The sequence below is a fragment of the Chinchilla lanigera genome, unplaced genomic scaffold, assembly GCF_000276665.1.
Source record: "Chinchilla lanigera isolate Chin_1 unplaced genomic scaffold, ChiLan1.0 scaffold00031, whole genome shotgun sequence".
Classification (NCBI taxonomy): Eukaryota; Metazoa; Chordata; class Mammalia; order Rodentia; family Chinchillidae; genus Chinchilla; species Chinchilla lanigera.
The window spans coordinates 23,363,928-23,388,929 of NW_004955432.1; the positions used below are offsets into that span (position 1 = coordinate 23,363,928).

Consider the following 25,002-nt stretch of genomic DNA (forward strand, 5'->3'; position numbering starts at 1 on the left):
TTATGAAAAAAGGTGTTTTGGTGCTAGAGGTTCACTTACAGTGTTTGCTTTTTTTTATTTCAACCATCTAGTTAACACTGTAGTGAGGCTGTCTGTGGAGAGCTAGTGACATAATGACTCTACTTGCACTCCTAAATTCAACACATTCATCTACGCACAGATGAACTATTACAAGTTATGCAAAATAGAGCAAAATTATTTCACTAATTCAGTATTTTATTTGTATAAAGTATCTTAACTGAGTTGAATAATTCTGAAACACTACTAGAAAATATCAATTTTATTATTAATTGTACTACTACAAATAATACTGAAGAGGGAGTTAACTTGGAATTAACTTATTGAAGCCTTTATGTATTATCCTTTATATCCACTTAGGTACAAAACTTTTGTAAGAAAGATAACACTTTTATTGCATTATAGTTTCATATTTTACAGGAGTTATAATGCAAACTCAAATATACACATGATGCAACTAAATGGCAATGTGACTATTATAAGATTCAAAATGTAAAACTAGAATTTAACAGGCAAAATACTTTATATAGCTCTTGATGGAAAATAAATGTATAGAGGTGATTTGTTATTGCCCCACGCTAGTCATTCCTCAGGTGAGCGCAAGATGGTCTCCATTTAAAACGGTACACATTATCTAAGTCAATGCTGTACACATTTTGTAACATGTACAATAGGATTTGTGGAATTCTTTAAATATACATACATACATATGTACATATGTATAGACTGCAATATACAGTACACATCTCTAATACCCCTGAACATCTTGATTAAAACGATTACACGGTTTCTATTATAAAACTACATGAAAAGTTGGCATAACTTCTTGGTATTGAAGTTCAATCCTAAACACATTCTTTACAAAAAATTGAATAGTGGTCCCGCACTCACACTTTATATTACAATGAAGACATGTGAAGTATTTACAGTCCTGTTGTCTGTGGTTTCTGTGTGAAATGTACAGAAGTGAGAACATTGTAGGCAGGCCGATTTATTAGGCTTCTCTACTTGTTCGTGTTTGTGCAGGTTCTAATTCTCTTCTTTGGAGTTGTTGATTTCGAGTTGCCTTGTATTACTGCTGCTGCTGCTTCTTTTGGTGTTCTGGGAACACTGGGCGGCTTTACTTCGAGGAACAGGAAGAAACGATTTAACTCTTGAGACACCCGACTCAGTCTTTAATTTACTGTTGCTGCATTCAGTTGTCTGATGGCTGCTGGGAGGACAGGCCTCCTGCAAGAGGACAGAAACTAAAGTTTATCATTACCACCGACTTCTTTTTCACCAGTGCTCACTTTCCACCTCTGTGTCTCTGAGCAAACATGCAGGAGTTTCTGCCTAAACACCAGTTCTCATGAAAAATTACACTGTTACAGAGAAGCTGAATGGTAAATGCCAACAGACTTACTGCTGATTTTCAGTAGTGCCAAACACAGCGATCAGTGAGCCAACTGCAGAACTTCACAAAACGCTAGGCTGGAGGAAATCATCAAATTGGACTAATCCAACCACTATTTGTGTGCAGCTCTACAAATTATGTCACCTTGGGTAACTCACTTTTCTGCTTTTCAACAAGTACTTTGAGTGTTTACAACAGATGAGTACTCTTACCTTTTTTGATTTTTAAAGAAACAAAAAAGTACTACTCTACTGTAAAGAAAGAAAAACTCGAAGCTTTTATAGGTGAATGGCTGCAACTAGAGACCATACGCCTAAGTGAAATAAATCAGAATCACATGTATAAACATGGTACTGTCTCCCTAGTGTAAGAAACTGAAAGAGTAAGTAAGATCCAAAAGGTACAACAGACATTGTGAAAGGGAGAGAAACTGCTCTCACACTCCTGTATGCCAAGTAACCAGAAGAGAACGCCCTCCACCTTTATGGAGTTTACATTCCAGTAAGCTAAGGCTCCTGCTCAGCAATTCTGTGATGAGGCGGCTCAGGATCTTCTGTGTGGCCCTCATGTTTTCTAGTGTTTCAGGACTCTTCTGATCACTAAGCCAGAGTCCGCTCTCTTCCCCACGCAGAACCAGAGCTAGATAGATAAGATGATCTGCTCACCATCAAGGAAGCAAGGACGCTGGCACACGAGCTCAGGATGCTTGACTTTCACTTGAGGCTTTCCCCCTACTGTACGAGGTTCCGCAGACAGGCTAAGAAGCCTACTGAGCCAACTGCTCTGGACAGTGACAAAGCACCCACTGAAGGTTTTCAAACTAGACTGTAACAGGAGCAGATGGCACGGCTTTTAGTGCAACGTAACTGAATTCACTGGCAGCAGCATTTTCGTGGGTGTCTTGGTCAGTGGTTCTCACTCTTGGCCACAACACTGAAATTCCCTGGGGACTTACCAACCCCCAGAGATGCAGATATTTATCTGGGGTGTGGCGTGGGCCCGGGTTTTTAAAAAGGTCTCAACTTTAGCGCGCCTGAGCATCAAGGGAAGACTTAACTTCTCAGGATCCTGTTTCTCCACTGACCTACTACGTGCTAACGTTATTCTCAGTCTTGTTCGCAGCAGTTGGTGATCCTTCCCTTTTGCCCGTTCTGAGTGTCGTATAATCACTAAACACCACCCGAACTCTTCCCTCTAGCTCTCAATTATCTCTTAAGCTTGAGAACTGAATTTCTACCCACTGTTCAACATAATTCCCCTCTACCTCAAGCCAAAATTTTATTACACCCCCTCATCTCATCAATTTTAACATTCATGACAGGCCCGTAACTTGTATGTCTTGCTGTGGGGTGGCTCTGAAGCACCAGTGCTACGTGAGTAACTGTCCCACAGGGTGGCAGGGGGCAGCCCCGCCGGGCGGTGTAAGCACCGATGGGGCAGGGTGCAGGCACGACTGGCGGTTCAAGCCAGCAGAAATCGAGTCTTTCCATCTGGCTCATTACTGGCTATTCCTGTTCTCTCATTTCAGCCGGGAATCTCCAAGTTATTTGAATATCTGCTGCTTTTTCCTCCACCTAATCCAATGTTGCCTGCAAAACAGGCAGAAAATTACTGCTGTGCTAGTGGCGAACGGGGAGGGGATGATGTAAGTCTTCACTCCCTGCAGACGCGCCCGAACCCTAGGTACGACACTGAAGGGCGTCTTGAGTCCAATCTCCTCCCCTTCATTTTTGCCTATTAAAGTCCTAGTAACTCTTTAAAGCCCAGCACACGTCCATTAAACCACCCGGTGTGTTCTGCTTTTGTTTTGTAGAGATCTCACACTACGAAGCAGCCAGAAAGAATGAGAGAACTGTGCTGCTTCTGGTGAGTCGGATAGTTAAGGACACACGCTAAGAGTAATTATAAGAACACAGTGCAAGTACCATAACTCAACTTCATTTCTCCTGATAAAAACTACTTACGTCTATAAAATGGGACTTAGTCATGGGCCTCATAAAGCCATTCAGAATTTTTAGTCTGGTCTAAAACACCAGCGAATTCAACATATACACAGTTTTCAGAAGACACAGCACATTATAAAGTGATAGTGGTAGTAGTGAGTTGGCCTAAAGAATTAAAAATGTAATTTTACCAGTACTGTTGTACCTCCCCAGCAATCCACAGGGCTAATGGCAAGGCTCAGGCGGAGGGAAGGAGACACACACGGTGTTCTCTCCCGGTCCTCTCCTTTGGCCTTCATCATGAGAGCAAGAAAAATGCCCATGTAGTCTCAAGAAGCAAGCACAGCGCCTAGAGCTGCGGTTGGGTTGTCAAGGCTGTGTGTGACAGGCTGGGCTGAGGGCAGCACATGACTGGTGGGATGAGAACACAGGGCATTCCCTTCGACTCAGTCCGGGCACAGAAGGTCAGGCCTGCCAGTGCAAGAACAGAACAACAGCCTGACGGACACTGTCCTGCAGGAAAGACTGACGTCCTTCACATCCTGACAGCCAGGAGACTTCCTCAAAGCTAATATATACTAACCCTCAGAGTGGGAGAGGTAAGGGTGATTTATGCTTCTCGGGCTAAAACTTTAAAGTTCTCTGTATTAAACATACAGGGTTACTACGCATACTAAACTCAGAAGCTGCAATTTAGGAAGTTTTAATTTACCTAGCCTGAAAGAATTACTGTTAAATCAGAACAATTCATCATTCAATATTAAGCATCTACCACAAGCTAAGATAATAGCTTTAGATAGAAAAGTAGAGGCAAGAAGAAAAGGAAAATGTGTAGGGGAGATGGATCTTTAAAGATGTATGGGACACTGTCACAGGTGAGGGGCAGGGACTGCTACATGGGTTTGAGCCCTGGCTAGACATGAGAAGTACAGGAAGCTCTCTAGGTCTAGGCTGTACCTCAGAGGCCAAGAGGGAAGAGGCCAGGCACTGGAGATCAAACACAAAGCTTCGAGTGGACTTTACTGTGCGACCAAGGATGAGAACTTCTGCTTTAGTTTAGCATGACAGTTTGCATTTACAGAAGGAAACACTGTGTTAGTAATTCTTTCTATTGATTTGAGTGAATGTGGTATTAGTTGTTGCTTTTAATGAAGAATGGCAGACACGTCCCTGGGTTAACAGACCCACCACAGTCTCTCTTGTTAAAGGAGTCATCCTGGAGCCCACGATGATGAGGATCAGCATTTACTCAGGATGGGTAACGGTGGCTGCAAGGCTCCCCTCTGGAGACACAGCAACCTCCTAGTTATGAAGAAAACTATTTCAGCTAACCCACAGTGCTCTTACCGTGAAAGGGAGTTACTTCCTGATAACAGAAGAAACTGGGCCTGGGACCAATGCTCGTTATCCCAGGGTAGCAGAGGAACGTGCTGCCAGCTTTCAGAAGGCTGCCAAGCGAGGGAGACTGTGCCCTCTGCTGGCGAGCTCTGAGAAAAACATTCTCTTGCAGTGGCAGCAAGAGGACACCCACTGGCCTAATAAATGACCATCTGGCTCCGACTTGTCGTCCAGACAGGGTACAAGGGCCCACTGTCTACAGACCTGCTTTAACACAAAGCTGTCTCAAGGTGCAGTGTAACAACCACTAGTGAATTCCTGCCATCTTCTCTAGTGAAACTCTGCATCGTTTCTAATGTGGTTTTTTGGGGGTTTTATTTTTGTGGTTTTTTGTGGTTTTTTGGGGGTTTTATTTTATTTGTGGTTTTATTTCTTTTTTTGTCTTTAATGGTTTGATCAATCTTCCGTTCTTACCTCTAGTTACCCGAGCAACTTCGTTGAAGATAACAATATGTACTATAACAACCCTGCTAGTTTCCATCATTTTGATCTGAAAGGCTGTATCATTTGTATGGTTTTTGCTTTGTTTTCTTTTTGTCTCTGTTGTTGGTATTTTGCTATTGTTCTTTTTTATTATTATTCCTTTAAAATTAAAACAAAACAACAACAAAAACCACAAAGTTGTCCTGAGCTGCTCAGAGCCAGCACCGTGCTCAGTACCACTCTCAGGGACAGTACCTGACTACAGCAGCCCAGCGCGGCCTGGACACAGAGATGAGCGGCCGACTGCTGCCGCGGCCTCGTTAGGCGTTTGAACAGCAGCAGCCAGCCCCTTCACGCAGCAGAGACTCTGCGCCACGGAGAAGGTGGCTCCCGGCTCCACTGCACAGGGTCCTCGTGGGCCCGCCTGTAACATCTAAGACATGCGCGCCGGTCTCTGATCCCCCGCACTCACAGTAGGTCATCTTTTATGGGCAATGCACAGAGGCTTTAAAGATGACAGAGATGGCCACTGAGCTAAGTAGTTTTCAGCCAAAATGCCCAGTGGTGACCCCAGGTCACGTTTAGGAGTCACGCTCTCTTAAATGCTCTGTACATGTGTTGCCAAGCTACCACTGGGAGTGCTGTGCCCGCGAGCTTGCATCGCGCTGCGGCTCCCCGAGGGACCTAAGCTCCGTCCATCTCCACCTGCTCCCCTCAACACGGACATCTTGCAGTTTCACACAGCGCAGCCCAGGACTGCGGTCTGCTGCAGCAGTGAAACAGCAGCGGCTGCGGAGCCCAGAGGTCAGATGGGGCTTAATAACTAAACAGGCACAGCGGACTCACTGTATCATCCACTTTCTGTGCGCCCACTGCCTCACACACAGGTCTTTGTAGCTACCGTGGGAGAAGTGATGAGGACAGGATGTGGAGGGCAACTGACACGGCTTGGTGGGCAGACCACATATTACTAACTGCCTCTAAACCATATGCATCTTTACAAAACAGCAAGCGGGTAAAAGCTGTTTTATATTTGTCTACCCAGGAATACCACGCTGCGCTGTCTCGGCCACTGACTAACCAATCAATAAAGATCCAGTGCCACACTCAAGGGAGTTACTTCAAGAGGTGAATGAAATCTACTGGGATCTCAGCTCTTCTATCTGCTCTTCTCCCTTGGTTTTATTTTGTTGTTGTTGCTTTTTTTTTCTCCCTTGGTTTTAAAGAAAACATAATGTGTATTATGGCAGGTTGGAAAATTATGATGAAAATGAATTTTTAAAAATGGGTAAGATCTTTATTATTCAGCCCTTTCCTGTAATGAACCCAACATTTCCAAAATGTAAGAATTCGTAAAACTTTCTCAAATGCAAGGGAATACATTTTAAAATGTAATAACCACAATGATAGATGTTATGCTATTTGTAATGTGACATACAAAAATGAAAGTAAAGGAAAATCTCAAACACAAAATTTTGGAATAAAATTAGAGTATCAAATAGATGGGAGAAAGTAATGCTTAAGATATTATGTGAACAATCTCTTTTTACTTTGATCAGTTAATGAGCACTTTTCCCTTTATTCCATCTCTCATTTCTTAGGGTGGCTTAAAAATAACTTCATGATTCACACTGAAAGATGATTTGTGAAGTCAATTCCACAGTCACCCTTTGTCCTATTTTCAACAGAAAGAACACTTACCTTTGGTGATACTGGCATTCTTGGATTATTAACAGTTGCTGAAAACGCAGGGATGTTTCCTGAATTATCAAACCTCCTTAAATCATCCCTGAAATCAGCAATCTGGAAAAGATGGAACTTATCAAGTCATGTCTCCACAGCTACAGTGCAGCATACTCGTCAGAGCACAGCTGTCACAGGACAAAACCTACAGAAGCATTATCCTGACCCTCAGGAGCACCACGGAACACACCTCCAAACCTATCCTGCTCACGTGAAGTGAAACCAACAGCAAATACATGAGAAATAGTCTCTAAAGGAAGGGAGTCTATTAACAGGTCAAGAAAAGGAGAACTCCACAGGAAGACAAAGCCATCTGGTAAGTAAAGGATATAACATTTGGAAGACTTTAATCATTACCTTATTTTCTCAGTAGATTAGAATTTCATTTCTACTAATGTTAAGTAAGATAGTCAATGCAACTTGCTCCTAAAGGCTTTGATTGTTCAAGAGCAACACGTGAATCTTCCAGAGGACCCTGCAAAGCGTGTAGGTCTTCCGTATGCTGCCTCCCAACCAAAAGGCAGTTATCAAGGAAACTTGGTTAAATCTTCTGCAGATGTGAGTGCAAAACAGCTTGCACTTGACTCTATTCGTACTTTTTTTTGAGATTTTTGTAATACACTTTTCTTTTTTTTTTTGGTACCTGGAATTGAACTCGGGACCTTGTGCTTGCCAGGCAGGCACTTGTGCTGCTAAGCTATATACTTGGCATTTTTTTGAGATTTTTGGGTCACTGGTTTCCACACCTGGATCTCAAATTTCACAGTTTAACCATTAACCAGTCTAATTAAATACAAGATGATTAAAAATTGCACATTTTTCATTAATTTTTATAAGATAATGTTAATAGGAAATATAAAAATAATTGTATCAAATTTATTCAATACAAGAATTGGCTGGTTGAAATGATACCTGCCCCAGATGCTCGAGATAGTACAAAAACAAACGTCCTGCCCCAGTGACGCTCAGGGAAAACTGTCAAGTGGCTAAAGATCATGATATGCATTATACAGGCCAATTCTTTTTTCTTATTTGTAAAAGGAAGTTTCTATCACTCTGTCTATAATCTGAGTCTGCTGTGAAGCTATCACAGTTCTCACTTATTGATGGATGTCTTACACGCCAAAGTTAAGAATAAGAAAATCTGAGGAAACTCAAATGTGGGTTTATATAAAAAGTTGCCCAAATGTGTTGTTATGACTTGCGTTAATGCAATTGACATACTATCTGCAGGTCTTCAGAAAAGAACTGGGAAAGCCAGCTTCAGTAACTCCCTTTTTATATAAATAATAAATCTGGGGAAAAGAATCTTTTAAGCAAGGGGAAGGACAGTTTGATGCGGAGCCTTAGCCACACTACTCAGTGAGAAATCTCCTCTACAGACTGTGCTGGTGAGGTGCTAGGAAGCCTCCCAGCTGTTGGGGGGAGCCAGTCTCTGCCCTCACACCTGTGTGCTGCTCACCTTGCTTACGTCAGATTCCGACCGGCTGGAGCACATCCTCTGAAGTTCCTTGACAAGATCAGCTTCATCGTCTGAACCCAGAGAAAATCTTGCATCCACAGTCAGTGTCAATGAGAGGTCATTCTCTAAGGACCTAGCACAAGTTCAGAAAAGAGCTCTTCAAACTGAAAGCAGCCACTCATTTCCCAATATGGAAACAGAGACTCTACCACTTTGAGGGATTTGTTGCAGAACAGGGAAAGTTTTCAATACTTTCAGTTACTTATATATGTCATTTAATATAACAACCCATTTCCAAAATTTGGGAGATTAGAATAATAAAGTAATAAATCACATGATTTGGCCAATTCCCACCCAAAATTCTTAACAGGTTAAAATTTTGCTTTACAAGGAAATGTACTTAGACTGATGAAAATTCAATCTTTGTCTCTCTTCCTCTTCTATCTCTCAACCCAGATAAGACAAGGACACATTTCAAGTATGGCTCTGGCCCTCACCAGCAATGAACCTTGGTTCAGGCTATCTTTTTCCCTCAGATCTCAGTGGCTGGGTTCCCTCCTCTGTACAAATTCCTGATAGCTACCTCAGAGTGTCACTGGGAAATTCACGGAGGCTGTGGTGGACGTAGCAGTGTGCCTGGCAGAAGCAGCGTGAAAAGCGGTTTCCTCACCGCCCTTCTCTCCCTTCACCTCCCGCTCCTCTACAAGGCTGCAAATGAGGGCTCAGGACTGTGGATGGTACTCCCAAAGTGACTCGGGTACATAGTTTACGGGGTCTGTTTGCAAAGTGCCCAAACATGTCTATTCCCTGATTAACAAAATCATTCCTGACAGCTCAGTGTGTAAGCAGAAATAACGATTACCTAGGAATAAAACTGAAATGACCACTATGAATATATAAATTGTGCTATGTTTTTGTAAATCTGATGTGAAAAAGTCATCTAAAGAAGTTCCTAAAAGCTCACAAGTGTATGGCTTTACTATGCACTGTCAGATATATTAATGATAAAGCTTGATAAACAAAATGATGACTATAATATTCCTAGACATATTCAACAAACAAAAAGCAGGAAGTCTTTATATTAATATAAAGACTAAGGAAGTTTTAAATATTTTACTTGAAGATTTCATTCATTCATTAGATTTCAGTTTAATGCCAGCATTTGAATGATACGCATTAGTTTACATAATTAACAGCATAATAATTATATAAACTAAGAATGTGGAATTTAATGATAGGAATTACTTATCTTCGAGTAAAATCACAAAGGGGAACTTACTTTTGCTTTGACAGAGAAGCATTCCTGTTACAATTCAGCTGGGATATAGTCACGTTTTTTACACCTGTTAAAAAATTATAATAATTTTCAATATCCCTGTGTATCTAGATCTTGGTGTTTGAAAGAAATACACCAAGGGCCCTGGAGTACATTGCTACTGTTCTTGGATTAACACCCACCTCCTCAGGGGACTCTCCCCAGGACAGCGGCCACTGCCATAAACAAGGACACAGGCACCGTGAGGTCAAGGAATAACCAAGTCTCCTACACGTTTATGACAAACTCCGTGACATACCACCGCCTCAGCTTACCCCAAGAACCCTGAGCTTTGCATTTGTTGATGGCTCTTCTTTTCACTAGCTGAGTCCTTATTTTCCTAGGTTTTTGTTTTCCAAGTACCAAAAGAGCAGTTTAATATAGTACGTACCTTTTGAGGGTGGTGATCTCCCTTATCTACCTCTGTCTGCCTTCCAACATTACTGATGCTGTAATCAAGTGTAGTTTTTGATGTGTGGGCCTGTTACAGCTTGTGGGGAAGTTTAAATTCTAAGAGCTATCCGTTATTCAGAAAATAAACAGTATACAGAGAGCCATGGGAATCCTATCAATGTTTTCAAACTGCAAAGGGTGATCCACTTAAGTAAAAAAAAAAAACAAAAACCTAATACTGCTTGAAAAAAGTATATTGGTTTGTATCAGTTACACATAGTCACACGATAGGTTTGTGTACACTGATCATAATGTAAGATATTTCTCCCTGCTAAACCATTTTAGATTGTAATAGAGCATGTTTCTAAAATACTTAATTTTATAAACACAGTAATACATTTAGGCTTCTGAATGAATTCTAAAATAATATGAAATTACTGTTGGCACCATTTTTTTCTAAAGAATGTCTTTGAACAGTGAGTTGAATTTAATACATCCTCATAATAAGCAGGTCACTGAAGACAATCCCTGTATTAATTTTTTACCCACTTTTCTCATTGTCTGAATGGACTGACTAGAACCTCCCCTAACTGCTTTACCAAATGCCTAGGCGTGGGCTGCAGACTACGGAAGCCCGCACCTTCTGCTTTAGTCAGAGAAGAAACGGGTGAGAGCCCACGTTTTGTGAGCTCCCACGGCATTCTGCAAGCAGCTGTACTTCAGCTGGTTCCCGCCGTGGCGGCGTTTTGCGCTGCTTGTATAGGGCTGAGGAGGGAACCCAGGCCTCACATGGGTAGGAAATGTTCTACTACTGAGCTGTGTCCCCAGTCCATGTGGGTTACTTTTAGAAAAAAAGTCGTGTCAAAAAATCAAAATCAATTCAAACATTGTTCTAATAATCCTATATCCACTGCAATTACTGGAAATAACCAAGCAAGATAAACTACTAGCCTGTAAGTTATGTACTATGTAAAATTAGGTTTTAGAGTTTATAAATCTCTTCCGAAGTCAGAGTAAACTACTGATGACATTGTAGTGCATTTTATGAATCACTCAGATGCTTCCATGTTTCAAAAGAAATCATATTTGATTTAATATCAAATCGGTCTAAAACAATTACTAACATACATAGATTTAAAGTCAATTTAACTGTTTATAATATTGCTTTAAATTTATATTCCCTTCATTGATTGGTCAACTGTAGTGAGAATGCTTATGGCTGGGGTAACTAGCTCATGATTAGAACAGAGGCTCCGAGGGCGGGGGTTGTTTCTCCTGCAGTTCCACCGCTTCCAACAGAACTGCCATGTGGTACACATGTGAAAGTGACTCCCCCACGAGGCCTCACACTGGTACCAGAAACATCTCTCCACATATTTCTTACAATGTCAGTCTGGCTTAGGAATGGCAGGTAAAAGGAGTGAATTATGCCAAAGTGCAATTTATTCTTTGATTGCAGACATCACGAAAAACTACTTTTTAAAAACAACCATTACCAAAATATATATTTAATTTTGGAATTCAAGTATGAAAGCAGGCTCATAAATATTTTTCGAAATTAGCTGTAATGTAGTTTATTCTACGAAAATATGCACTGAAGCATTCAGAACTTCGCAGAATGCACATTCATGAAATACAAGCCCACCCGTCCTGGAACCTGGACGTAAGCGTCGCCTCCCGCTTACCTCCGCGGCTCAGGTCCGGCTTATGGCAGGTGGGTGCTGAGAACCGGCAGGACTTCTTGCGAGGACTGGTGTTCACCTTTCTCCAAGCACCACTCTCTCCTTTCTTCTTGCTGTAACTCGAAACCATGGATAAAGGGAAACTTCCTCCTTTGAAATCAGGTGTGTGCTGCTCTAGCTCTGAAACAAAATTCCCATTTGGCTAAAAAGGCGGTGACAGCGCAGTTTCACAAGGTAAAGCAAAGCACATTTCTAATTCGCAGAGATGGACCCTTCAAAAGCACAGCCCACTGAATATCCTGCTTTTATGAACTGGCACCGAGCTTACTTGCAGAACTGGAATTCAAACATGAGCCAACAATTAGCAACAGTTCTGGAACAACGTTGTGGAACGTCCATTAATTTCTCTAGCTACAAAGAGACAAAAGGGAACTCCCTAGAAACAAATTCCAAGGTGTGTTTCCTCAGGGTGGGAGCCCACATACCTGCCCTGGGGAGGGGACAGCCACGCAGAACGGCTTTATGAAGCAAGATGCTGAGAGCAGCTTTAACCACAGCCTGCTGGCCATGGCTAGGGTGCTTTTTCGCAGCTGTCTGCCCAAGGCCAGGTTGTCTTTTCACAGAGGCTCTTGACAATATTGCTTCTTGAACTCTGGGTGCGATGACGGCATTCCATAGCTCAGACATCCACCTTGCAAGAGAAGGGTGGGGTCTCCAGTTAGGGGCAGGCCTCTCCCAGGTTATACAGGTTTGAAGCCCACGGGAGAAACAGACATGCTTCTACAAATATATTTGCTTCCTTTCCCAGGCTGTTTTGGAATAGCTGAAATTAACTAGTAACGAAGTAATTTGAATTTGCCTCAAAAGCACAATGGCTTTCAAGTGAAACTCTTTACGTATCTGTCTCAATCCTGGAATCAATGCCCTAGTGCTGAATGAATCTATGAATAAATAAATACATGACAGGAACTTAAAAAGTGAAAGTTTGGAAAAATTTAGATTTCCTGAAAGTTTGTGTCAAAATAGCTTTAACTATTTGTTTGTCTTCCTTAGAATACACATATACTGTATTTTAGTATTTCCAAAGTTCAGATCACTGAACTTTGAATTAAATCTGCCTGTCCCAAGGCAAAGGTTCCTTACTGCACTGGAGTGGATTTTCAAAGTTTTTAGATATTGGCATAAAGCTTTCAGGCATTGTAGAAACTGCTGTCCAGGTAGTAGGCACTGATCTATTAGTGTAAGCTTCTCTGTTATTGTCTACTGTTATGTAATGCAAGGAATAAATGTACCAGGGATACAGATAAAACGTTGGTATTCTACAATGGGGGTCAAAATTATAGTTACTCCTGAAAGTGGTAAAGGTATGAAGATTCTCAGCTTTAGCTGAAAGTGGGGGTACCTACATGGCTGTGAGGAAAGAGGGGACGGCACTGCTCCTGGTGTCTCTGTACATCTTGTTAGCTTCTCAGACGTGGAAAACAGAGGCTGCCTCACCTCTGGAAGCAGAGGGCAGCTGTATTTCCTGACCAGGATGATACGGGGATGTGTCCTGCAGGACAGGGGGTGGACAGACTGGCCACATTCCTCTTTAGAAGACGGGGGTGCGGTGGTTTCCACAGCTGTGATGCAAACCCAGCACTACCCTAAGAATCACCTGGGAGACTGGAGGCTAAGAGGACGTGGGAACGTGAAGCCCAGGCTGGGGGCGGTCTGTCTTGGGTGCAGCCCCAGAACCACAGCAGGCCAAGTGTGAGCTTGCTTAGAATCTCAAGGCCTCCACAGTTCCTGTCCCATGAGAAAGGCCAAAACAGGGTCCTAACAATCTTAAGATCCTGGAGGTAAACAAAGACTTGGGTTTAACTGTGATACCAATGGAGACAGAACTGATACATTTTTTTAAGCAGGAAATGTCTTCCTGTTCCCCTATTAGCTGTTACGAAGTTGCTTTGTCTCACAAGGGAGATGTATTATTTTATATCCCCTGCTTTTCACAATCGGTTTCCGCTCAAGATGCCAGAACAAACAGAAGCAGATCTACTAGCTAATAACATGACCCTTCCTAAGAGAATGACAGCAAATTTCTTCCTTTTCATTTCCTATTGATTTTCTAATTCACTAACTTCACTGCATAGGTGTCTGTTGCTTGTAAGTCGTGTCAAATGAAAACATAGTAAGAATGTCAGTATCAAGAGAGGAGGGAGTTTTTCAGTTCAACTGAATGCTGGGTTTTTGGAGGTGGGAGATGTAAAATACCTAATGAAATTACTCCTGTGGGACCTTGCGAGAAGAGTGTAGAAAGCCAAACACGGCTTTGATGAAAATTTCCTAACAGAGGAAAAACTGCTACCTAGCTCTTAGCGAAAGCATAACTGCCTAGCCAGGCCTAGTGATGTATGGCTGTAATCTAGCACTCTGGGAGGCTGAGGCAGGAGGACTGTAGGAAGAGTGCAAATTCAAGCCAGGCTAGGCAAGTTAGTGAGTCCCTGTGTCAGAAAATTTAAAAAGGCTGGGGATGTAGCTCAGTGAAAAGGCCCTGGGTTCAATACCCAATACTGCCAACAAACACCCGCCAGCAGCTGGTACAGGAACTACACTGGCCTGGTCATGCTGTGAAAAGGAGTGCTAAGAACGAGCCCTGTGTGTTAATGACGGGGTGGCACACACAGTCTGTTTAACGTTCTCCCAAACACCCCACATTTATCATGGCTCTACCATAAGCAGAAAGAGAAAAAGCACTTACTTCACTGTCGGTTGGGTATGTCCTGGGACGACAGGACAAGACAGGAAATGCTTTGGCCCAAGAAGTGCTTCAGGTGTGCCCAAGCGGGCCAGGCAGGAATTGAGCTGACGCCAGACGCACACAACCCAGTCGACCATCCTACACGTGGGATCGGAGGCTGAGGGCACCTGACCTCTGAACTGCAGAGACAGGTGGAACAGAGAGGCTGGGCTTAGAATGCTGCTGCTTTCTCTTGCTTTTAAAGGTCCAAAGTAAAAGAAAGCTGATATAAAACTTTGAAACTATAAAGCACAAGTCTAGCTGAACGGGATTTTATCTTTGCTTGAGTGACTGAAGGAAGGATAGCTGGTAACATACTATGAGGTATATGTACCTGTTAGTGTGACATATGTTTTTCTCATTTAATTCTCACTAAAAGCCTGCGTTAGCCATTTTACTTAAGAGAAGAATAAATAAAAATATCCCCAAGGTCACAAATGTAACAGGCAGTGAAGGTCTTATCCGTGACCACAGAGGCCTTCCCCTCTCCTGCTTCCACAGCAGCACCTCACCGTTCCTTTCACAGGCTGTGTTACTCATCTGTTCCCTGTAACTAGGGTGACTTCAGTGTTGTGCCTGTGAGGCCACTCACAACCAAGAGTACAGAGTCGTAATCTGATCACTTATCCGACATGTGGCTCTGCCTCTTGGGAAGACAGAGTTTAATGAAACAGATAACAGACTCAAAATGATCAACAGGGCCAAAGAAGTTACTGATAAAGAGCTTAGCTGATCTAACCAAAACTACCAAAAAAAGCATGATGACCACTGTACCAAAGAGCTGGCATCCATGAAACAGCACCAAAAACAAGTTTAGGAGATAAATTCTGTTAGAAGCACGGAAAGACGAAGGAAGTATACAACGTGAGGACAGAAGACAGAGCTGATGCAGGTGACCATGTACTCAGACACCTTAAAAACAAGAGAACATGAAGAATGGATTAAAAAGCTGCTAGATTACCCAAAGGAGGTTCAACATCTGGCCGTTAGAGAGGTGCAAATTAAAACAGTGCTGAGAGGCTCTCCTACTCCGGAAACAATGGCTATTATCAGGAAATCAAATACTGTATGTTGGCAAGGCTGTGGGGAAAAGGGAACCCTTCTTTTGGTGGAAGTGTAAACTAGTACAGTCACTATGGAAATCAGTATGGAGATTCCTCAAAAACAAACTAGAAATTCCATTTGACCAGCCATTCTCCTCTGAGGGATCTTCCTGAACAATTTAAAGTCATCACAGCACAGTAACATACGCACACCCATGTTTACAGCAGCACAACCCACAACAGCTCAATCCCGGAAGCAGCCTACACGTCCATCAGCAGATGGAGAAAGAAACTGCGGCATTTAGACACAATGGAGTACTCCTCCGCCAGAAAGAAGGATAAATTTGAGTCATTTGTGGGAAAATGGGTGCACCTTGAGGCCATAATGCTAAGTGAAATAAATCAGACACACTAGCTTAAATATTTCACGTTTCTCTTATATGAGAAACCCAGATTATAAATAAGTAGCAAAATAAACAACAGGCAACAGGAAGGAGACCAGGAGACGGAGGGAGAGGGGAAGGCGGGAGGAAGAGGAAGTGAAAAGAACGCAGACGTGTCATGTGCATGTACTGCTCCCCACAACGAATGCAATCACTGTGTTCAGCAAACCTGCACTAATAACAGCAAAAACTTAAAAAATTAGGAAAACCTTTGGTTCACTGGATTTATACACTTAATTTTCTAGTTTTATGAATTAAGTGCTTAGGAAGATTTGCTTTCAAGAGTGATGAAATACATTAAGTTTTTAAAAGCCAATTAAACTATTTAAGAGAATTTAAGTTATAAGTACTCCTTTGAAGTGGGTTAAGTCTTGCTAGGGCTAAGTATTCTAAGATAAAGCTTCGACACTGGACACAAAAGCTCAAGGAGCCGCTGTGTACTTGTACGGGTGACCCAGTACAGTGGACACACTTTCAACCAAGTAACATTTGAATCGTCTGAATAAAAATTCCAACAGGGCCTGCAACAGCCCACAAGGGCGATCCCAGCCCGTTCTTTTGTGGTGGTGCTGGAGATCCAACCTAGGGCCTTAAGCACGACACGACAGGCAAGCACTGTACCACTGAGCTACATCCTCAGCCCTGGAGCGTTTCTTTTTAAAGGCCTGCATTTCCACAGTCCTGAGCCAGTGGCAAATATTTACTGAACACGCAGGAAGCACTGTTCTAACGCATCTCAAAACAGATTCAAGCCCACTGTTGTGCGTAATCACACTGTACTCTTAATAATCAGTTTCCACTGCTGTGGTTCCGTCACCCTCACACCGAGTCTTGCATGGTCTGCCACAGAGTGAGTACGTGCTGTGACTGACTGGTCTGATGGCCTATGACGTCATGGGCCTGGATGACTGATGACAAACAGTTGAGGACGGGAAGCCGGAGCTGGTTCAGGGCTGGATCACTCAGCTGTGTTATGTGTGCAGGTGGAGGTAGACTACATTGTGCCCACTGGTATCTGATTACACGAAATCAGGACAAAGCAATCTGCAGACCAAGGAGAAACCTGGGTGAATTCTTACACGCCACTTCTGGAAGAAACCATTCATGTGTGTACAGAGTATTTTACAGGGCCTTAGAGTAGTAAATCTTCAGAAATGGTTTTTGAGTGAATGAAATAACAATGGCATTAACTTCTATTTCGGATAAATGGTGATAATATATGTAAATCTGTGGCATGTTCACCTCGCATTATGCTTTTGAAAAAAAATTCAATTTCCCTAGGATGAACATGTGAGCTGAAATGATAATTTCTCCAAAATGTGGAGTTCTATCCATATTTAAAAATTTGTTTATGAAGTTCAAAATGTGCAAATATTGAGTAATCCTGGGGAAGACACAGGTCTAATGGGAACAACTGCATTCTGGTAGTACAAAGCATTCCCAAAAGCACAAAGACTTATGTACTATTAAGAGAAATATCTTTCAATTATCCCACATGAAGGAAATAATCTAGCCAAGGAAAAACAAAAGAAGTTTTAGTGACAGCAGTAGGTCTGCTATAAAAACTACTCTCCTCTTCAAGAGAAACAATCATTGTATAGCCCTCACTTACTCTGACAGTCCTTCAGCAATAATTCTGAGATCACTATTATAATTAAAGACAGCTAAATATTAATTTGCTAGTGAGAAAGGTATAATTAGTTGTATCAAACACTAGTAAGAAACCTAGTATTACCCTAAAAGGTCTACTTTGTTACATCTGTGGCGGGACTGGACGAAGAATCTGTGACCAGGTGCCAGCATGCTTCTAAGAGCTTACAGGGATCAGGGTCTTCGACACAAGACTTCCGAAGTCTTACAGTAGCCATGTGTTCCCGCTGTACACTGACACCAGGAAGTTGTTTTATTCACTTTCTTGAAGTGATTCTTGGTAAATGAAAGGCTTTCCCCTTTCTTCACCCTTCTAATCTTCAGAGCACATCCTACTGTCACACACCATCGAAAGAGTAGAGCTTCTTACCAGAGGGCTAGGGGAAGGGTGTGTGGGTTCTACAGGACAAAACTAGTATCTCTTGTGACTATTTACATGAAATATCTTTCACAATGAGATTTAAATCTTAATAAAGTTAATGGAAACATCAGTAATTTGAACATCTGTGTACTTAGGACGGTCTTTGCCCCCACTTTTCTCCCTACTATTGAGACAATGGCTGTGCTTTAGCCAGGAAAATGGATTTGACCAGACCACTAATCTAATGTAACTTAGGGGAAATTCTCTAGTAAACGTGGAATTTCAGGTAGCAGTTCACATCACCAGTGACAAGAAGAATGATTGAAAGCTGTTTCCACACTACATCCCCCTCCTTGCCCCCTACGCACCATGCACCTATATTCACATGCGTTAACATAACAGATGTGGAATTTTGTCCAAAGACTTGGTGGAAAGCTTTGACCTCAGCAAAGCAGCTTTGGTCATGTTCTGGGACTGAGAAATGGACATGCAACTAGGTGTGGTTAATGGAACGTTAAAGAGAAGTCCTATGTTCCTGGGAGTTTCTGGAATAAATGCTTTTCTTCCCACAAGGAGTAAAGTGAGAAAGTCAAAGCTTAGCATTTTCATCTTAAAATCCCACAGACAAAAGGATGATCATGTCTAGCAAATGCGGCCCACTGTGCAGGACTGAGAAAAACTACTCTACTCGGGCTCTGTTATTTCAAACCCATCTTGAAGGTTAGCTATTGACCTACTTTAAATTTACTAAATAATATGCTTGATTTGGTCAACTTTATTTTTATTTGGGGCTCTATATAATACTTATTATTTTGTGAAAAACACCACAAATTCATTATTACAGCTCTTGAAAATTTGTCAAATGATATAGAATTCTAACTTATCAAGTGACTTTTAAAAATTTACCATCGCACAACATTGTGCACTATTCTTACATCAAAACTTGCCTGAGTGGATGGATAATGTTCTGCAGGCTCCAAGTACTTGGTGAGTTTTCCTTAGGAAGAATAATTAATCCAGCTGTAGGCTTCTACAGCATTTAGAACTGAGTGAGATTCCTTGAGAACTGTTAGTAGCAACAGTAAAACCTACTACTACCTTTATTATAGTAGAAAAAGTTAATGGGTCTACAAGTATTTTCTTGTTCTTACGAGAATCCAGACACTGAGTTGAATTTTCTGTCCAAATATCCAGATTGTTCTTGCCGCAGGCCACACCATGAGTGGAGCTCAAGCCCAAATCTCCTGATAAGTAACCGTGTAGCCCACTCTCCCAGCAACAGGATGCAGCTGCTGCTTTTTACCTTATTCATCACTTTCTTCCGTAGAAACCTCTGCAGCAGCCCTTGCATGGGTTCACAATCCCACCGCAGCTGAACCCAACGGAAATGCTGCTGCACCACCAAGTCGGAACCCTGGAGGCAGGCCTTGGTGATAGTTCCCATCAGAAAGCAGTTTTCATGGAAGTAGTAACACTCGGATATCCCATTTCCTAGAACAAGCCAAACCCACAGTCCAATGTCAGCAAGTCACATGTAGTATGGGATAAACGCACATTAACATTAGCTAAAGAAACAACATGACATATAACTTGTACTTGGGAAGCAGAAAGAGTAGACAGACTTCACAGAAGTTGGCTTCTCAGCCTGGTCTCTCCACTGCCTGTACCTTTTTGAAAGGTCCATGGGCTTTCAGTGTTGCGATTTTCAAGAGGTGCCAGAAAGTCCCCCAATAACTCCGACAATGAGGATTTCTCTAAGTTCTCCAAGATGATGATGATTTTCTTCCTAACAGGAGACTGTTTCACTGGGATCAGACAAGCTGTGGTCAAAACAAGAAATCAAGGATTGGAGCTTTTATAAAAACCTACATATTGGCAAACATTTAAAAAGTAGAAAAAATATACATATAAAGTGTCAGCAAACTCTGAAGTAAACTCTGAGCATGCTCTGAAATTGCTGGGTGAGCGTAATAACTCTGAAAGGCAGTGCTGCATTGTTTAACCCACGTGAAGCTACACATAATGACCCACCACTGCTAGTTCCACAACTGAGTCCAAGTGGAACCATCCCAGTATCCATCAATGAAGGAATGAATACACAAATAGGAATATACTGATACACTGGACATGAAACTCACAAATTACAACTCTAGACAACAGAGAAGATTATCACAACTCATACATTTAAGAACTCTGATTTTTAAGTCAGTGTCACAGGAGAACAGGAAAGGAACAGTGTTTCCTAGCGACCAGGAAGGGCAGGGAGGCAGAGCCTGGATGGAGACACATTCAATAAGGGCCACCGAAACAGAGGGTAGGAGGTACTTCTAGTTCTTCAGCACAGTAGGACGGCATGGTAACTCTTGGCTAAAATAACCTATGGGATACTTCACAATGACTAAAAATATATCAGACTTCCAACATATGAAAATGACTACTATCTGAAGAGATGACAATACTTACTACCCAGATTTGATTATATATTTTACACATGTATTAAATTACCATCATGTACCCAGTAAAGATGTTCTAATATTATGTCTCAAAAATGTTACTCTATCACATAAAGTTCAAAACAGGCAACACTAAATATATCACTAAAAGGCTCTGTGTAGGTCGTGGAACTACAGGGCAAAGGTAAGAAATGATTATCTCAAAAGACAGATGAGTGTTTATCTCCAGAAGGCGGAGTTTGTATCAGGAGACGGGGCACACAGGTGCACTGTAGAAGAGAAAAATTCTATTTCTTGGCCTTCTCAGCAGTAATGGTTCTTTAAAATTATTCACTGATTTGTAAGTGTAAGTAGTGCTTAATATATGTCTGTTTCACAATATTAAAGGTTAACATCTCTTAAATGTCCTTTAAATTACACATCCACAAAATGTTCAAAATGTTAGGCAGAAACAAACAAACAAACAAACAAACAAAAACATAAAATGTTAGACAGGGCTTCAGAGAGAGAAGCAGATCCCTCCTCACAATTTACAGATCTCCAAGAGCTGGAAGCGGTTAGACTAAGATTCTGTAATCAACAGTAAGGAAGGAGTAAAATCTGTGACTTTTGAGCTGTATTTTAGGATTCCTTTCACTGAGGACAGGAGGAACGCACTTCACATCAAACCAAACTAAAAGATATAGACGGAGATTATTATTATTATATAAAGGAAATGAATCTGCACAAATCATACAGAGCCTGGTACCTAAGTACTCAGGTGTTACAAATATTTTAGCCAAAATGTATATAGCACTTCCTATTTAACAATTAATAAACACAAATCCTTTTTTCAACTTCTTGTAAGATTCTAAGATGCCCCAAGCTTGGGTAAATTTAACTGAGAAAAAGTTACATGTGTTAGAGAATAATACTGTCAAGAATTTCACTTTTCACAAATCCTCCTGAGAACATATTCCTCTTTCTTGTTACTATAGACACAATTCATTTTTACTTCCAGAAGAACCCTTGAACATTGTAAATGAATTTTTTCATAAGCTGAAATAGATTTCCTGGATCCAATGAAGCTTTAAACACTAGAAGCCTGGACACAGCAGTGTCCACTCTCCATTCAGCTTTACTCAGGGCTGGGGGTAGTTACACTCGGGTCCAGTCTGTACCAGATCCATCAACACAGTTATTCTGTACGATGCTAAAACCCTACGCTTGAGTACCAGTGCTATTACAGATATACATGTATTGAGAGAGTACAGTAAGTCCATAATTTGTTCAAACAACAAAGATAAACCTTTTTCACTCAGTGATAAAAATACGCTAGGTTGATGTTTACGTATGTTTCTGTATAACATAGAACTGAAAGTCTCCAGTTTTCCCTGATTTGTTTTAAAATTTTAAATTTTAAGTATCTGGCAAGTTGGAGTAGCTCAGAAGTTACTGTCACCAGGTAGAGTATATTTGGTTGCATTTCAAAAGCTGTTTAATGACTCCGCTGTATGTCCAGTGTGCTAAGTGCTATGGCGTGCTCAGGGTGACGGATTCTGACTTGGAGGGGGGTGGCATTTTAAATTTGGCCTTTTAAGAGAAACAGCCTCTTATCCAATGGAATCAGGGGAGGCAGAGGCAGAAAAATGGAGAATGCACACGTCAGCCCTGGAGTGTCAAATCAGTCAGCACGCTTGGAAGACAGGTGGGGCAGAGCTGACAGGGCCAGTGTGTGCAAGAGGACCAAGCGGTGGCTGCTGTGGGCAGCAGGACAGCAGTGGGCTGTGTTTCTACCTGCGTTGCCCACCAGGATGCCCTGGGGTCAGCCTGTGACCGTCACTGATTCTGACTGGTCCGTCCGTGCTGGGCCTGGAACACTGCAGTTTTATGAAACTTCCCCAAGATGAGTGTGCAGCCATCTCTCGAGACCTGCTTCTCTGAAGTCTCAGATCTCAGCCCAAACTGAAAAGTAGAAGGCCTAGAATGTGAGGGTAGGAGGGGCAATTCCAGCTCTGGGAAGAATGGAAGCTTTGCTGGAGGGTGGTGAGCAGCAGTCGGCTGCTGCTCTGAGCTCCTCGCTGTGTGAAGACAGAGATGACGCCGTTCTTTAGTTCCTCTGTGCTGAAAGCAAAGAGGCGAGGGGAGCTTTCTCCAGGCCTAAGGTAAGGGACGGAAAGGCATTCTAAGACCGAGCTGACCAGGCTCAGCGTTCGGTTTACAGAGCGGGTGAAGGGGGAACATCAAAGATACACTGAAGGGAGGAGCTGTGCAGTGACGGAGGCAGAGAACAGCGCTAGCCGGGAGCGTTGTGGGAAGGGACGGTGGGCAGGGGCTGCTTCAGGTCTGATGCCACTGAGGAGGGAACGTCACTACTCAGATATCCACTAAGGGTGGGAAGTGAGAGTCACAGGAGAAATCGGGACGGAAGGATCCGAGTTCACAGGAGCTACCAGAGGCCTCACAGGGAGACTCAAACTCATCCTCAGCACGCAAGCAGGGACTGCACTGCTGATGAGTTAATCCTGCATGTTCGGTGGACTTCCACAGGTCGTGTCCTAGACCAAGGTGGGTGGGGGCTACAGTCCATGCCCCTCGGGTTGGATTCCCACCTCGTCCGTGTTTGTCTTGGTCTCCCATGAGGTGGCCATCGAGGGTTAAATAACATGGGTTCCTTTGATGAAAATCTTCGTTGTCAATGCGCTGGCCTCAGTACGTCACTTTTTTATTAGCACCTTCTCCACCTGACCACTTCCGTCTAACACCCTCAGACAAGCCTAAGATTCATTTCGGTTGAGAACTAGCATGTGTCCGGGTCATGTCACTTAGCACAGGTCCAGGTCATGAACAGAATAAAATTTCCACAGGAGCAAGAACTCGTTACAATTTCTCTTATCTCTCAGTACTGGGTATCCAGTCCAGAGGGCTCTGAGCTACCTCCCCAGACCTTTTAAAATTTATTTTTTAAAAATGGGTCTTGCTAAGTTCCCCGGGCTAGCCTTGAACTTCAGGTTCTCCTGCCTCAGCCTCCTAAGTAGCTGAGATTACAAGTACATACCATCACACCTGATTTCATTGACAGTTTGGAGTTGCAAGGTTTAAACAGTCTCCGATCAGGATTTATGGAGACATGAAAAAAGCCCAGTCACCTTATTTCGTATCTACAGTTCCTTTCAACTTGTGGTCAGAAAGTCAACCATCTGGATTCCCTTTGCTTCATGCTACTTTTGAAGCTCTATTTGTGAAACTAGTGTATTCTTCTGACCCTCGCTCTTCCAGCCTTAGGGGATATGTCCGCTCTGCTCATCTCTCTTAGTTTAATCATAATTGTACGTCGTCTTTAGCAGGTTCAGGGCTACGTTTCAGCTTTGGACACCTTTATATTAAAAGCCATGGATACTTAGTTCCACAGCAACACTTCTTTAAAAATGATTATCATTCCACCTTTTCATTCAACCTAAACTTCTGTGTGTAAGGTGACCATATCTATAATTTCCCCTTGGCGACTGAGAACAGCCCCTCTTGTATTCTGTCTCTGTAAACCAAAGTTCTGCAGGGAGGATGTCCTGAGCATTAAACCTTCAAAGCACCTTTAGTAACTCAGAGTCCAAGAAAGTAAACTCATTGATGGAGACTCCAATTATCATATTCTTCTATTATTACTATTAATGATCTGTGACATTTTATACTGTATGTACTATATTATATAATACTTATATTTTTCCATATACTCTATTTTTATAGTAATTCCATTCCTTGACTTCTAAAAAGTTGTCTCACAGATTCAAAATGTTATTTTAAAATACCAATCTAGTGTTAAATTTTTTTTACTACTTTTAATTACAAGAAATTTAAAAAGTACCTTTCATGTTAACCCAGCTCCACGCCTTACTGAGGAGAAATCTGAGCTAATTCTCACACACACTCACACCCTCTTAACCAAATAACATTGTCATGTCAAATGGCTCTCTCTCACGAAAGGCAAGTTGAGAAACAAAATGTTGTTTCAAAATAAAAGCAGTGTACTTTATTCTGGCCTTCGTGCCGAGCCATTTTTTTTGAAGCATTCTCTTCCACATTCTTTTCTGCACTGGCACCGTACTAATCTCGCTAGATATGTTTCAGATTCTTAAAGCTAAGTTTAAAATATTTTGCTGCTCTTCTTCCCTGTATTTTTTGCACATATATTTCTTTTAGTCATTCTCAGATTTTTTTCACTGTCTTCACACAGTCACAGAGAAGAACAAAGAGAAGTAATGTATGCGTTGTACTCAGCAGAAGAGAAGCGTTCAGCTTTTGAACACCAGCCCCATCCAAGTAGTCTAAGTCTCTTTCTTTAGAGAAGACCAGGGCAAAATCCAAGAGCACACAGAATGACTCATGAATCGCTGCATTCCTAGTTGTACTAATGTCAGTTGATCACTTTAATTTCTTGGTAGAAAGGTAAAAGAGCAGCTGACGGACAGTTCCTATGCCTGCATTACTCTAAAAGCATGAGCAAAACTGCCTAGAAATCCC

At 42.1% G+C, this 25,002-nt stretch overlaps 1 protein-coding gene across 1 annotated transcript in view; it reads right to left on the reverse strand.

The window, feature by feature from the left end:
• Positions 1-265: 265 nt before the first annotated feature.
• Cttnbp2 (cortactin binding protein 2) overlaps positions 266-25,002 on the reverse strand; it is a 163,108-nt gene continuing 138,371 nt past the window's right edge. The window contains exons 15-23 of the mRNA XM_005388158.2: positions 19,720-19,872; positions 19,356-19,543; positions 14,517-14,695; positions 12,259-12,464; positions 11,777-11,953; positions 9,663-9,726; positions 8,384-8,516; positions 6,880-6,981; positions 266-1,248 (exon numbers count right to left, since the gene is read on the reverse strand). Of these exons, the coding sequence (XP_005388215.2) occupies positions 1,048-1,248; positions 6,880-6,981; positions 8,384-8,516; positions 9,663-9,726; positions 11,777-11,953; positions 12,259-12,464; positions 14,517-14,695; positions 19,356-19,543; positions 19,720-19,872 (1,403 nt within the window). The 3' untranslated portion in view covers positions 266-1,047. The remainder of the gene's footprint in view (positions 1,249-6,879; positions 6,982-8,383; positions 8,517-9,662; positions 9,727-11,776; positions 11,954-12,258; positions 12,465-14,516; positions 14,696-19,355; positions 19,544-19,719; positions 19,873-25,002) is intronic.